This window comes from Girardinichthys multiradiatus, chromosome 20 (assembly GCF_021462225.1).
Source record: "Girardinichthys multiradiatus isolate DD_20200921_A chromosome 20, DD_fGirMul_XY1, whole genome shotgun sequence".
Lineage (NCBI taxonomy): Eukaryota > Metazoa > Chordata > Actinopteri > Cyprinodontiformes > Goodeidae > Girardinichthys > Girardinichthys multiradiatus.
Genome location: NC_061812.1, coordinates 50,179,588 through 50,195,259, shown reverse-complemented (window position 1 = coordinate 50,195,259; position 15,672 = coordinate 50,179,588). Strand labels below are relative to the sequence as shown.

General features: G+C 41.4%; 1 protein-coding gene across 1 annotated transcript in view; it reads right to left on the bottom strand.

Moving 5' to 3' along the window:
• The window catches only part of acad9 (acyl-CoA dehydrogenase family, member 9), a 29,173-nt gene extending 14,289 nt beyond the window's left edge, over positions 1-14,884 (bottom strand). The window contains exons 1-15 of the mRNA XM_047348029.1: positions 14,603-14,884; positions 12,897-12,990; positions 12,709-12,810; positions 12,071-12,177; positions 11,882-11,982; positions 8,547-8,625; positions 8,274-8,445; positions 6,348-6,421; positions 6,194-6,269; positions 6,034-6,104; positions 5,832-5,951; positions 5,622-5,750; positions 1,917-1,996; positions 435-561; positions 288-365 (exon numbers count right to left, since the gene is read on the bottom strand). Of these exons, the coding sequence (XP_047203985.1) occupies positions 288-365; positions 435-561; positions 1,917-1,996; positions 5,622-5,750; positions 5,832-5,951; positions 6,034-6,104; positions 6,194-6,269; positions 6,348-6,421; positions 8,274-8,445; positions 8,547-8,625; positions 11,882-11,982; positions 12,071-12,177; positions 12,709-12,810; positions 12,897-12,990; positions 14,603-14,782 (1,590 nt within the window). The 5' untranslated portion in view covers positions 14,783-14,884. The remainder of the gene's footprint in view (positions 1-287; positions 366-434; positions 562-1,916; positions 1,997-5,621; positions 5,751-5,831; positions 5,952-6,033; positions 6,105-6,193; positions 6,270-6,347; positions 6,422-8,273; positions 8,446-8,546; positions 8,626-11,881; positions 11,983-12,070; positions 12,178-12,708; positions 12,811-12,896; positions 12,991-14,602) is intronic.
• Between the last annotated feature and the right edge of the window lie 788 nt (positions 14,885-15,672).

Here is a 15,672-nt window from a genome sequence, read left to right as displayed (position 1 = left end):
TGAAACAACTGGATCAACCATTGCAAATCATTAGCGCCTAGGTTTAGGTCCTAGACTCTGAAGACCCTTTTCATGTCAAGCAAATGACCAGATTAGAAGCAGAAATGGGGAGGCGAGGTTGTGAAAGCTGATAGTTTCTACAAATAGACCGGAGCAATTGTCTAACAGCTGATGCTGAGAGGAACAGGAAACAACTCATTCGTTCATCCATTTAAAACAATAAGGAAATCATCTCAAAAGCACAAGAATCCTGAGGAGAGCTGCTTTCCAGCAATCCGCCACGTTACCTTTCCATATCTGTACAGGAGGCTCTCCACTGTTGACCCAAAAAGGCTTACATTCTGCTCAAGCTTCTTGGCACTTTCCTTAAAACAGAGACAGATCATTAGTGAAGTTCTGGAAACCAAGAAATGAGCAGAAAACCAGCTTTTTACCTCTAAGCTGGGGTGCACCACTCCATCCTTTCCTGTCAGGCCAAGGTCCACTGATGCTCCCAGTGAGGTCCTCAGCTTCTTCCCAGCCATGTTCATGGCCAGAAATATATTTCCTTTCTTCATTTCCCTGCAAGGCAGGAAAAAAACAAAGCCTCTAATTTAAATCCTAATGACTTTACAACCTGGTGGACCATTACAGAGGAGCATGATAACACACACACACACACACACACACACACACAGGTATGAAGGACATGTGAGTATAGAGGTACATCTAAAAATAATGAATATTGTGAAAACGTTCAACATTTTTCTGTCGCTCATTTCAGAAAATTAAATATGTTAAACAATGAGTGAAATATTTCAAGCCTTTATTTCTTGTAATATTTCTTCGCTGATTATGGCTTACAAATAACAAAAATCCAAAATCATAAGGAAGACTGCTGGCTGAACAAATGTCCAGAAGACAGTACTGACATCCTCCACAAGGAGGCTAAGCCACAAAAGGTCATTGCTCACAAAGCTGGTTGTTCACACAGTGCTGTACCCAAGCATAATCAATGGAAAGTTCAGTGGAAGAAAAAAGTGTGGTAGGAAAATGTGCAACAGCAATAGGGAGAACCACAGCCTTGAAAGGATTGTGCAGCGAAATCCATTCAAGGATTTGGGAGGTCTTCACAAGAAGTGGACTGAGGCTGGAGCCAGAGACAATGTCAGAACCATCTTTACCAGGTTAAGGAGAAACAGAACTGGACTGTTGATCAGAGGTCCAAAGTCATATTTAGACCTGTTCAGGTCTGAATATGAAACACAGTCAGAGAGACTGAGAGAATCTGTTGCAGTTGATCCTGCAGCTGTGATTCAGCCCAACAGCAGTCAGCTGAAACAATGTTTTTAAATGGACTGAAGACATTAAAACAGGACATAAAGAGAAGAAGAACCGTAAACTGCTCCATGTCTCATTATTTTTAAACACATACAAGCAAAATGAATGTATTCCAAGAGTGAGAGATCCTTACTTTCAACCAAGGCTTGGATATTTATAAGTCACCCAAGATTATTCATACCACTGGCAGAACTAGATGAAAATGAATTTTTATTCAACCAAGCAGTTTGTTTCTGAGTGGAGATGAGACAGATTTATGATCAGTTCACAGATATGTTTCATTTCTTTAACAAAAACTAGCATATTAAAAAAAATATAAGATCTTTATCAACAATCCAATCCTTCTTCTAACTGCTGAGCTGCTGTTTACGTCTTTATCTTTAGTGATGAGCTGCAAGTCCTTGATGCTGGAAGGCCTCCTTACCACCACCCTAATCTTTGGCTCCCTCCATAGATGTTCTAATAGATTCAGGTTAAGTCATTTATATTACTTCCAGTCAGAACAAACATGCTGGTCAGATTAAAAGATAAGTTTAAACCTAAATCTGCCAGGGCTATGAATACTTAAGAACCCCACTGTGACATTACATACGTACTTTATTTTTCCAGTGAGCACTTTCCCAGCGTACTGCATTCCAGTGAGAGCGACATACATCCTCAGGATTTCATTCGTCCCCTGGACACAAACAGCAGCTTTACTGGGTTTATTGTTTAGAACAGACCCAGTGAGAAACAGCAGTGTGTGGGTGGCTGTGTACTGGGATAGAGAGCAATTCAGATGTTTCTGGCAGCTTAGAAATACATGCAACACATTCTAGAAAATATTTTAAAATTTAATGAACAAACATGTAAGAGCTTCATGTTACAAAGTCAGTAGTGCCACCTGCTGGTCACTTACAGCAACAACTTAACGCTCACCTACAGATGATTCACTTGGCCCTGTCTCTCCTAGATATACAGTACAGACCAAAGGTTTGGACACACCTTCTCATTCAAAGATTTGTCTTTATTTTCATGACTATGAATATTGTAGCTTCACACTGAAGGCATCAAAACTATGAATGAACACATGTGGAATTATATACTGAACAAAAAAGTGTGAAACAACTGAAAATATGTCTTATATTCTAGGTTCTTGAAAGTAGCCACCTTTTGCTTTGATTACTGCTCTCTTGGCATTCTGTTGATGAGCTTCAAGAGGTAGTCAACTGAAATGGTTTTCACTTCACAGGTGTGCCCTGTCAGGTAAGTGGAATTTCAAGCCTTATAAATGGGGTTGGGACGATCAGTTGTGTCGTGCAGGAGGTGACACAGCTGATAGTCCTACTGAATAGACTGTTAGAATTTGTATTATGGCAAGAAAAAAGCAGCTAAGTAAAGAAAAACGAGTGGCCATCATTACTTTAAGAAATGAAGGTCAGTCAGTCCGAACAATTCGGAAAACTTTGAAAGTGTCCCCAAGTGCAGTCGCAAAAACCATCAAGCGCTACAAAGAAACTGGCTCACATGAGGACCGCCCCAGGAAAGGAAGACCAAGAGTCACCTCTGCTGCGGACGATAAGTTCATCCGAGTCACCAGCCTCAGAAATCGCAGGTTAACAGCAGCTCAGATTAGAGAACAGATCAATGCCACACAGAGTTCTAGCAGCAGACACATCTCTAGAACAACTGTTAAGAGGAGACTGTGTGAATCAGGCCTTCATGGTAAAATAGCTGCTAGGAAACCACTGCTGAGGACAGGCAACGAGCAGAAGAGACTTGTTTGGGCTAAAGAACACAAGGAATGGACATTAGACCAGTGGAAATCTGTGCATTGGTATGATGAGTCCAAGTTTGAGATCTTTGGTTCCAACCACCGTGTCTTTGTGCGGCGCAGAAGAGGTGAACGGATGGACTCTACATGCCTGGTTCCCACCGTGAAGCATGGAGGAGGAGGTGTGATGGTGTGGGGGTGCTTTGCTGGTGACACTGTTGGGGATTTATTCAAAATTGAAGGCATACTGAACCAGCATGGCTACCACAGCATCTTGCAGCGTCATGCTATTCCATCCGGTTTGGGTTTAGTTGGACCATCATTTATTTTTCAACAGGACAATGACCCCAAACACACCTCCAGGCTGTGTAAGGGCTATTTGACCAAGAAGGAGAGTGATGGGTTGCTGCGCCAGATGATCTGGACTCCAGAGTTACCGGACCTGAACCCCATCGAGATGGTTTGGGGTGAGCTGGACCACAGAATGAAGGCAAAAGGGCCAACAAGTGCTAAGCATCTCTGAGAACTCCTTCAAGACTGTTGGAAAACCATTTCAGGTGACTAACTCTTGAAGCTCATCAACAGAATGCCAAGAGTGTGTGGAGCAGTAATCAAAGCAAAAGGTGGCTACTTTGAAGAACCTAGAATATAAGACATATTTTCAGTTGTTTCACACTTTTTTCTTCAGTATATAATTCCACATGTGTTAATTCATAGTTTTGATGCCTTCAGTGTGAAGCTACAATATTCATAGTCATGAAAATAAAGAAAACTCTTTGAATGAGAAGGTGTGTCCAAACTTTTGGTCTGTACTGTAGCTGTGCTCTCTTTCATACTCTAGACTTGAAAACTGGCTCTGAGTTCATCTGCTTAGCTGTCTTTCTCTCCGAGATGAAGCCTCTAAAGGACCTATAACCTTTAACATTTACTTTTCCTTCCCATAGAAAGGACTCCTGGATCAGTGCTTCTTTGTTCTCTTTGTGTCTCTGCTCTGTTCTCTCTAACCTCCAGTCGGTCGTGGCAGATGGCCGCTCACACTGAGCCTGGTTCTGGTTCTGCTGGAGGTTTCTTCCTGTTAAAAGGGAGTTTTCCTCTCCACTGTCGCTACATACAGGGGCGTTTTTAGGGTCTCGAAACATTGGGGGCTTTAGCCCAAATCCAAAATATTTAGATTTCAATAAGACTATTTATAGGTCATTTAAAGTTAAAATAATATGGGACATATTGTACCAGTTCTCTGTCTCATTTGGTTTTAGACTGAATGTAAATGATTGTGAATCAAACAAAAAAGGTTTACAATAATTTTACTTTTTATTTTTGTTAGAAGCTGAATGAAGGACAAGAAGAAACAGAGTTTAGGCCTGATGAAAAACCATTTTGCTGAAGCAAATAATGACACATTTTGAGGTATTTAGAAAAGAACTTAATCTGAATTTTTGCTGACTTGGAATCTGCAGAATTTGATTGAATTGACTTTGTAAAGTGCCTTGAGACGACATGTGTTGTGAAATGGCGCTGTATAAATAAACCGAATTGAATAGAACAGACCAAGTAAACCAACAGTTCCATTTTTTAGTAAAACATTAAAAGATCATTTTAGTATACTATAAAGAAGTGTAGCAACAGTCAGTGAGCAGAGGGGCTGATAGTGCTAGAAACAGCTCATGTTATCACTACCATGAAGCCTCCTGTAGAGAAATGGAAGGATCTAACGCTGCAGTTTTCCTGAAATATTCTTCCATGTTCCAGTTTTCCTGGTAAACAGGAGCTGCTGTTCAGCAGTGCAGGGAATCTTCATGCTCTCACAGCCTCAACTGTGAGGAATATTTGGCTTACTTTCTACCTCTGTTTTGTCATGACGGTAATGTTCATCTTCATTGAGAGAAAACAGTCAAATACTCTGTGATTGGTCAGGTTTTGTGCAACACAAAAAAACTTCCCAACCAATTTGACAGATTGGAGATTGATCCAATTATCCCAGTTCCACAGTGGGTCATCAAAATTATTTTTGAAGCACACTGAAACAACATCTTCACTCTAAGTGGTCCACCTCACAATCAATCCACCTACAAGTGATCCAGAGCTGGGGCAGTCCTGTGCACACAGCCTGAGACAACCGTGTTTAACACCCCACTGACACCACATGTTGTATCTGATCAACTCAGGGGGACCTGATGACCTCTGATCCCAGCAGCTCCTAGTGCCCACACAGTTCAGGCTTCAGTCGGCACAAGTCGCATCATTCATTGAAGTATTTGGTGGATAAGGAAAGAAAAAACGACATGGCATGGAGAACATTTCCCTGTCCGCCCATCCTGAACTTTTGGTTTTATGCTTTATAAAAATAGATAAATATGTATTGGGAAATCTGCTACTATGGGAGTGGAAAAGAATTGAATTTGGATATGAGGAACACGTAGGAACTCTTCTTAGAAAAAACATCTAAACATCATCTAAAGGATACAATCTTCTCCTTGGGGTGGTAGGTTAGCTAGTTGTCTCATCAGAAACATCAATAAAGAAACAAACATCTTGTTAGCCAACGTACCTCAAAGATGGGCAGGATGCGACAGTCCCGGACGTAGCGCTCAAAGGGGTAGTTCTTAGTATAACCCAGACCTCCAAGGACCTGCAGAGCCTCACTGCAACAAATCCAGCCTCCCTCTGAGCTGAACACCTGCACACAGTCCACACAGCACACACTGTGATGCCTTTGGCTATCATTGCTTTTAACATGAACAACTTTTGGCTGTCCAACCTTGACCATGGCGGCCTCTAACGAACAATCTGGAACTCCTGGTCGATCCATCATCCCCGCAGTCAGGTACGCCATGCTCTCCATTACAAAGGCATTAATGGCCATCAGGGCAAACTTCTCCTGCAGAAACAAGTAAAAGCATGCTGTTTAAACCTCAGCTACTGGAAGCACCAGGAGATACTAAGGTAAGACTCAGCCATACCTGGATCATCCCAAATTCACTCAGGCTTTTATTAAACTGCTTCCTGGTTGCGGCGTACTCAGAGGTCAACTCTACAGGAAGCCAGAAAAAAAAAAAAAAAGCTCTTACAAAACAAGTGTAATCACACACCGCTTCTGTTGAAAGCATACATCCTTTTTACCCATCAGCTTTTTGATCATTCCAGCACAAGAACTGCCCATACTGAACCTCCCTGAGTTCAGGATGTTCATGGCCACCTGTCCAACAAGGGCAGAAATTCATCACAACTGGAAAAAAACAAAGAAAAGTTGACCTGAAAACAGAGCAGAGTTTACCTTGAATCCACCTCCGACCTCTCCGATCACGTTTTCCACTGGAACAGGAACGTTGTCAAAGGAAACTTCACAGGCTTAAAAACAAGTAGAACATTACGTTAACCTCTACTCCACTGCGGACCTGAGGAACTTTAGTGGTGCAGGATAAAAGACACATGATGCAGACATGAAAGATTGTGACTCAATTTAACATCAAAACCACGTTTTGAGGAACACAAACATGGAACTGAAGTGTGTAGGTGTGACACCAGGACAGTTTATGGTGAACACATAAGACCACCTACATCCTGCACCCTCTGCATCAATGTGAAAATGACTTGGACAAGAGACTCGCCTCATTAACTCTGTTCAACTCAAAGGAAAGATTTTAACACACAAACATGAGGAACCATTTTTCATGGTTCCACTGAACTAAAAAAGCTGATCTTATCTGCCTCCGTAAACCAGAGGACCACTGAGCTAGTGATGTCAAACGTCTCCTTAAATCAGACAGGTTTATTACAACTGTTACTAAGAAGGATCTGCCACCAAGAGTCCCTCACAATCTGGGTTTTTGCACGATGGAGTTTTCTTTGGATACAACATCCCACCTCAAAGATATTTTACTGAAGCCCATTTACTACAATGACACCGAAACAAAGTGATGCCAGGACCATACTGCCGCAGCATTACTGACAGCGCGTTAGCGTGTTGGGTTCACCGCAGTGAAATAAAGCCCCACAGGTGTAGATATGAAAGGGCTTGATTAAAATGTAGCAGAGAGAAGGGTTTAGTTTTAGTCACAGTGAAGTCAGAGATGTTTAACTCATGAAGTTCTACATAAGGTCAAAGGTTAGATATAGTCCTCTCTGCTCATACTGATGAGTCAAATAACTTCCCACTAGAGCCACATTCACCCACTATCAGCCATACACACACACACACACACACACACACACAGATACACTGGTTAAATGCCTTGCCCAGGGGCACATTGACATGTGGCAGGAGGAAGCTGGAATTTAACCCACAACTTTCCTATTGATGACAACGCTTCCCATGGCGCCAGTTGTTTTAATCCAGAACTGTGTGAGGTGGAGATCAGTGGGGCCGTTAAAGGAAGGTTTTCCATCCAGGTTCTGTGGTTTTTAACATCTCTGCTAAACCTCTGGAGAATGTGACGCATTTTTCTTTGAAATGAGCAGCAGCAGTTTTTTCCGTACAGGAGCAGATCCAGCTTGATTAATCTAAACCTGAAATGTTGCATCAAAAACCTTTGCAAAAGTGTTGAAACCCCTCCAGGTTTTTACAGCTTGTCATGTTACAACCACAAACTTGCAAATTTTATTTGGATTTTAATAGTGCATAATTATGAAGAAGAAGGAAACTGATGCGTAGTATGCTCAGGGTGATGTTCACTGATTCTATTCCTCCACACAAAGCATTTCAGATTTGGCCAAAAAGTTTCACTTTGCTCCCTTCTGACTAGAAGAAGCTTCTTCCACAGGTTTATGGTAACTCCTTGTGGCAAACTGCAAACAGGACTTCTGATCAAATCGAGGAGACCTCATGACACTGATGGCTTTCTATTTACCACTTGTCCATGAAAGTCAGATTATTGGAGAGGACAACTAATAGTTGTCATGGCAACAGATTCTCCTACCAGAGCTATGGATCTCTGCAGCTTCTTTTGAAAACCATATATCATTTTCCTTTCCCTTCATAAATATGCACCACTTGTGCTGGTCTATCATATAAAGACTCTTGATGGTTGTCATTTTAACTTGACAAAATGTCGATATTTTCCAGAGGTGTGAATACTTTTGCAAATCTCAGAATCTGCATGCTTTCATTGAGACTCTTTCTGACCGAGGGTAGTTAGCTTCCTTCCATGTAAAAGCCCCAAATGTAACAGAAACCATTGGCAGGTATGCTGGGAAGGCTTACTGTAGGAACCCCTGATGCCCAGTTTGTCCTCAGGTTTGCCGCTGGAGATGCCCCCAAAAGCCTTCTCAACGATAAAAGCAGTAATCTTGTCTTTCTTTGCACCATCTACCTCTACCTCAGTCCGAGCAAACACTGTCATGATGTCTGCAAAGCCTCCATTAGAAATCCAAATCTGAAAATCCAAAAGAGAAGATTCAGGATCTCAGAGTCAGACCCTGGAAATAAGAACAAGCTGGGAGAGTGTTAGGATTCTGTAAGCTTGGTGTGTGTTACCTTGGAGCCACTGATCAGGTAATGTTTCCCATCTTCAGACAGGGTCGCCCGCGTCTGAATGGAAGCTGCATCGCTTCCACTGAAGGGAATTAAAACATGTGAGGCACGCCATGAGCCATCTACTGGTAAATTCTCTTTATAAAAGGTGTGAAGATCATATTTTAATTATCAAACACAAGCCCAAAATTATTCATACACCTGGCAGATGGAAAAGGTAGATCAAGCATGTTTCCACTGGTTTTAGGTGACTTATTTTTGGTGAGTCTTGGAAGGCCATCTTACCATCACCCTAATCTTTAGCTGCCTTCTCAGATTCTCAATCAGATTTAGGTCAGGACTCCAAAAACGAAAGAAGAAACATGTTGGTAACATTAACAGATTACTCTGAGCCCAAATCTGCCAGGGGGATAAACTATTTTGGACTAAATTGGAGATCATTCATAACTCTGTTGACCTAAGATTACTTCTCAGCTGTTTAGTAATATTAAAGTACACTTTTCAGACAATACAAGCGCTTTAAAGAGCTCCCCCTCTGTCGAATGAAAAGACAGCACATATATAGATGATCACATGCTGTCTGAAATCACAGAGAGGCTGTAGATCATTGTAAACATGATACAAATAGCATTCTGGATTAAAAAAAAGGCATTTCTAACAGAAATATAGTAAGGGTGCACAATATATATATATAAGGGATTGCTGCAAAGTCAACGCCAGTGACTGTCCACTGTCTCTACATGTTCATCCAGGAGGAGTGAATGCTGCAAGTCACTGACTGGATGCAATCTGCTGGGTTTCCTTAGATAGAAAAACTTTTTATCCAACTCTGACTGCACTGTTCAATGATTAGGATTAATAGGAATGTATGAACCTGACTGTTGTGAAGTGCCTTGAGAAAACATGTGTTGTGAATTGGCGCTATATAAATAAAACTGAATTGAATTGAATATAATGATGTCATCATCACTCTAAGCAGCATATTCCAAAGATCTGCCTGGACTAGAACTAATGTTAACTCATTCATTAAGCACCGAGCATCCAGGCTCCGTCTTTAATATATCTGGTGACACTTGTTGTTTAATGCAGCATAAAAACATTTTAGAAGGTTAAGAAGTGGAAAGGTCATTAATTAACTATGTTGTTTCAAAGCCTAAACATCAGACCTCAGCTGGAAGAAACTTCTCCACCACCTGAACTAATCCTGATTGGTTCGTGGTCTAACCAAGTGATTCACTGGCTGAGTGTTTCGCTTTATTTTAACAGCTGACAGGTTGGACAGTTTTCATTCTAGCTCCAGTGTGGGTTTACAAAAGTAAACCAATGTTCTCCATAACATTTATTAATCAGAGACTTAGTTGTCAAAAAAAAATCTTCTAAAGTTTGGAGGTCACTATGTTCGTCTGCCCAGATTCTCTATACACAAATGCAGATTTCTTAACATTACTCCCATTTTTATATACTCATATTTTGAATAAAAAAATGATGCTTGAAGGGTTTCTAAAAGCCAGCTTCTGCACAATCAGATCAATTATTCGCTAAATCAGTTATCTCTTGCTTTGCTGTTTTGGGTTTTTGTTTTTTATTTTATTCTTTTTTTTACTGTTACATAGTTATTTATATTTGTATACAACCCTGATTCCAATGAAGCGGGGATATTGTGTAAAACGTAAAGAAAAACGGAGTAAAAAGTTTAGCAGATTCTGTTCAAACTACATCCAGTTATCCACGACAAAGGCAAGATATTTAATGTTCAAACTGCTAAAACGTTGTTACTTTTTTTTTTCTGCAAACATTCACTAATTTTGAATTTGATGCTTGCAACATGTTCCAACAACACTGGGAAAGGGGAATGTTTACCTCTGTGTTCCATCACCTTTCCTTTTAACAACTCTTAGTAAGCATTTAAGAACTGAGGACATTAATTGTTGAAGGTTTGTAGGTGAAATTCTTCAGTTGCTCAACAGTCCAGGGTCTCCATTGTTGTATTTTGCGCTTCATAATGCTCAAGACATTTTCAGTGGTTGACAGGTCTGGACTGCAGGCAGGTCAGACTAGTGCCAGAACTCACTACATATGACACGATATGAAGCCACGCTGTTGGAACACGTGCAGAATGTGGCTTTGCATAGTCTTGCTGAAAGACGCGGGGATGTTCCTGAAGAAGACATTGCTTGGATGGCAGCAGATGTTGCTCCAAATCCTGCATGTACCTTTCAGCATTAATGGTCCCTTCACAGATGTGCAAGTTACCGACCAACACACCCCCATACCAGGTGTTGTTGGTATATGGCTTTCGCTCTGCATGGTTGAGTTTTAACTTCTAGATGTAGCGATGAACTGTGTTAACTGACAATGATTTCAGAGTTTCTGAGCTACGTAATCCTAAATTGAAAGGTATATCTTAAATATCATAAAATAACGTCTGGCAAGTATTTGTTAGGCCTTACCTTGTGAAAACTAAAACCAGAACTGAAACACTTGTGTAAATACAAAATAAATGTTACATACTTACTATGGCACAGCACCATCACCAGCAGGTGGCATGTTTAACACTTTGAAGCATATTTAACAGTATTGATTAGAAACCACAAGCCTTCTTACTTTTTGGGCTCCATACATCCACCACTCACTCTCCACTGCTGCTACATATCTAAAAACCAAACTTCCTTAATCCCCTGAAGTGTTTCACACTGCTGCATAAACACCTAAGCAGTTCTCCAAGTTCCTGTGCATCATTGCTTTGGTGTGGAGTGCTTAGGACAATATGCCCATCTACTCATTTTCTGTTGTGTGATTTAACAGAAAAGCAACACAAACAAATTGGTTCTGGATGAGGGTGTTGAATAACTGTCACTAGTGTATCTTTGCCTGAATGCAAACACATGACACAAGAACAGCCACAGAAGTTAAACACATTGTTGTTACACAGTAGTTACACTCTTTAACTAGTCCCTTCATGTATCTCAGTACAACTGTTATCCATGGTCAGGGTGTCTTTTTCCTTTTTTAAAGGCCAGTTTGGGGTTGTGAAGGTTAAAGAGGATAATGAAGAAAGAACAGGAACCTAAGTCCTCAGCATTTACAGAATACAGAGAACTGACAAACGGTTGTTGATAAGGTCCAAAATTATAAAAAACTCTGTGTGTTCAGGGTAGAAGTTCTCTGCTTGGAGAAGCCTTTTAATTAATCCATATGACTCGTTTTAATTACAGTACATTTGTACCAGGGATCAAAAAATCTCCATTTTTACTTACTAAACTATCTCAAGTATGCAACTAAAAAAGCTTCAGACAAAATATTGAACCAGGTCATGAATGAGGTGTCAGGATCCATACCTGCCAGGTTCTGTAAGACAGAACGCAGCGATGTGTTCTCCTGAAGCCAGTTTGGGGAGATATTTCTTCTTCTGGGCTTCATTCCCAGCAATCAGAATCCCCTGAAACCACACAGCTTTTAGCACATCACAGCCAACAAAAATTGGTCCAGTTTGATGATACAACCTGCTTTAGCGTTTAACATCTAACCTTCAGACCAATGGCTTGGTGTGCGGCCAGAGTGACAGCAATAGAGCCGTCTAACGCGATGATCTCGTTCAGCCGGGCATACATGGTGTGGGACAATCCCAGACCACCTGGGAATAAAAAGAAAGAGAAGGTTGGAACACAGTCCAGCTGCGTAGAAACCCATCCAGTACCAGGATGAACTCAGGCTGACTCCATGGTTTTAGAGACCAGTCGTTAGGAGAGCGAAAGAATGACGAGCCCACTGGGCTGAAGGGTCTCATGTGAGAAAATGGGAAACATTAATGTTGCTCTGCATTAAGACTACAGATTTCAATAGGTGCAGCATCTCATTGTGGTTAAGGATCATCCGTCTATTCTTCTGCTATAATTTGCTTAAGGGAAATTGTAGGTTTCTGTCCTGTGGGCCCAAACCATCAGTCCTCCACCACCATGATTTACAGCATGTAAAATCTGTTTCTCACAGCATGTTGCTGTTAAAAATTGCTGAAATTCTCCATGTTGTTATGGTCTGTCTAAATGACCCTGATGCACTACCACAATCGTCTTCAGCAAAAGAGATTTAACTTTAAAATTAGCTGAAAAATGGAAAAAAGTTTTTATTTGTTTTGCTATTTATTGTTTTGATGAAAGCGTCTCACCGTACTCTTCAGGGATCATGATTCCAAACAAGCCCAGCTCCTTCAGGCCATTCAGAGTCTCTGCTGGGATTGTTGCTTCTTTATCTATTTTTGCTGAATCAACTGGAGGGAACAAAGCAGACAAACACTCAACTGAGAAAATGATTCCAGTTCAGCTGATTCCCACACCACAGAATCTCCTTTCTCACCTTCCTCACTGAAGAACTTCTCTACTGGCGCAACAAACTGCTGAATCTCCTCCAGCTCCTCCTTTCCAATCTCTGGATAAGGGAAGACCTCAGCCTGGAGGATAAAAACAGGATGTTCTTGATGTTCTAGAGTGTAGATGCTGTCTGACATTAAAAGACTGAATAACAGTTGTGTTGTTGAAGTTTTATTATGGTTTCTAATAGTGCTGAATAGTTTCTACTGGACGATTATTTACTGACACAACATGGGCGAAACAGTGAGCTGTTGCAGGCAGTCACTACTGTACTGGTGGCAGACTGGCTTCCAGTCCTTACAGAAGGATTTAGAAGCCCTCCACAGGAGGTTAGTCAAACTCCAGTCAACCAACAACAAAACTGAGAGGCTGGATCTGAGTGAGTCGAATAGCGGCATCCACAAACTATATAATTTATAAAAACAAACATAAATACCAAAAGGGAGAGCACTCAGCCGCTGCGTCTAACATCTCGCTCCGATCTTAAAAACAATCAAGAGGCCAGATCTGCCTAACTGGGATCTATCCAGGCTGAGACTGCACTGGAGACCACAGCCTTGACCAACATTTGTCTTCTCCAGCCTCTAAGAGGTTTTCTTCCAGGATTGTCCTGGATTGAGCTCCAACCATCTTCCCATCATCTCTGACCAGCTTCTCTGTTCCTGCAGAAGACAAGCAGCCCCACAGCATGATGCTGCCACCACCATGTTTTATTGTGGGGGCATTGTGTTCAGGATGATGTGCAGTGTCAGTTTTCCTCCACAAATAGCGTTTTGGATACAAGTCCAAAAGTCCAGTGTTGGTCTACTGTGATCAGACTATCTTCTTCCAGATGTTGGTCATTTCTCCTACTTGGTTTGTGGCAAACAGGACAGAACTTCTTCAGACTTCCTTTTAACAATAACCTACCTACATGTACCTACACAGATTATCCTACTGGATCTGTGGCTAACTGCTGGTTCTCCAGAGTTGCTTCTCTGATTAATGCTCTCCTTGCCCAGCCTGTCAGTTTAGGTGGACGTCCATGTACTGCAACTTAACATACACATATAGTGTTACCTCCTCTATGAGCCTTGCATTAGACAATGTAATGCAAGGCCACCCTCTGAAAATTGGTAATTATTTATAGGAGGCTCCCTGTTTCAAATCAGTGCAATTCTGGGAAATTAGAGAGAAAACAGCCCTGAAATAGTCCTACTTCATCTGGAAACACTGTGTACCGTTACATCTTATTACAGCTTATTCCTCACCATTAATAGAAGGGAATAAGAATAATCCCAGGTTTCTTTTTAGTACAGTTGCCAACCTTCCACAGAGTCTCTTGTTGAGCCATCCATTTCCTTAGCTCTCAGCAGTAATTACTTTATGGGATTCTTTGTAAATAAAATTGATTCTATTCAAAATAAAATCATTGGCATCCTCCAGAACATGATTACTTCATCCTCAGTAAGTGAGACAGCATTGGAGTTAACTGTAGAACCTGGTGTCTGTTTGGACTGTTCCGATCCAGTTCAGCTGAAGGCAATTGATGTCTCAGGGTTATTAGAGGGACTGAACACAAAGCATAGCAGTCTCGCATAAACTCCCCGTAAATTCATTGAACTGTGATGGACTTCAGGAAGTGTGAATACTTTTGTAAGGTTCTTCATTCATAAAACGCCGCCATTGTTCATTGTTAGCTTCATCTGTTACCTTGTTGATCTGACCCAGGAACAGATCCTTGGCATAGGCTAGACTCCTTGAATGACTTCTGAAAGTCCTCCGCTGCTGTGCACGTAGAGCCTGTTTCCCCTGGTGCCACGCGTGACAGGCGAGCGTGTATTTTCCGCGTGGAAAAGCTCTGGACAAGGCGAGGAAACTGTTCACGTTCATTATGTTTTGGAGCACACAAACCTTTAACTAACCTGGGTGTGATCGGCTTTACAAAACACAGGCAAACGACCTTTTACCCCTTTCTGGCGCGTGTTGATGACGTGCGTATTTACCCTGGAGACGCCTTCAATGTCCCTCGTAAAGCACAAATGGGCCTAAAATAAACACAAAAGGAGGCACAAGTTTTTAAACAGTGTTCTAACGTATAGCCATTACTAAAGAGACATTTTAGGTTTTATGTAGTTCGATATATCATCTCACTTTCGACACTAGAAACAAAATGACAGTATCGCGATGTCGCCACTAGATGGCCCAATTTGCAATATAAAACATTACTAAGGTTGGAAAGCATCTAAACAAAGAACGAAATCGACCTTCATCTATTAAAATTAAGCAGTTTTTTTCTGCCCTTGTTTAGAATGTTTATAAAAAGAAGGAACATGTTTTACATCAGAACATCATCCACATTTTATGTAGTTATTTGAATGCACATCATGCTTAGTTGTCTGGGGAGATGAAGCCTCCCTCCTCCCAGCTGGATGATGACGTTACTGATTCTGGATGTGACCCTGAAAAGCCTGGATCTATTTTTAGCTTCGGCCATAAGGGCCAGACTGACATACAGAACTGTCATCAAGACCACCTGACACAATCAGGCAGGCTGGCTTCTCACAGCTGATGACTTCATCAGTTGTTGCAACTCCCAGAAAATTCTGTTCACTCTAATAGCTACACGCAGCTCAGTGTCCCTGCTGGCCACTAGGGTGGCCTTCAGTATCTTATTGAGATATGCTGTCTATCAGGTCATCTATATTGAGTTGGGATGTTAAAGGAGAACTACATGAATCTTAGGCATGAAGGCCAGCACAGTTATCATGTCGTACAACACA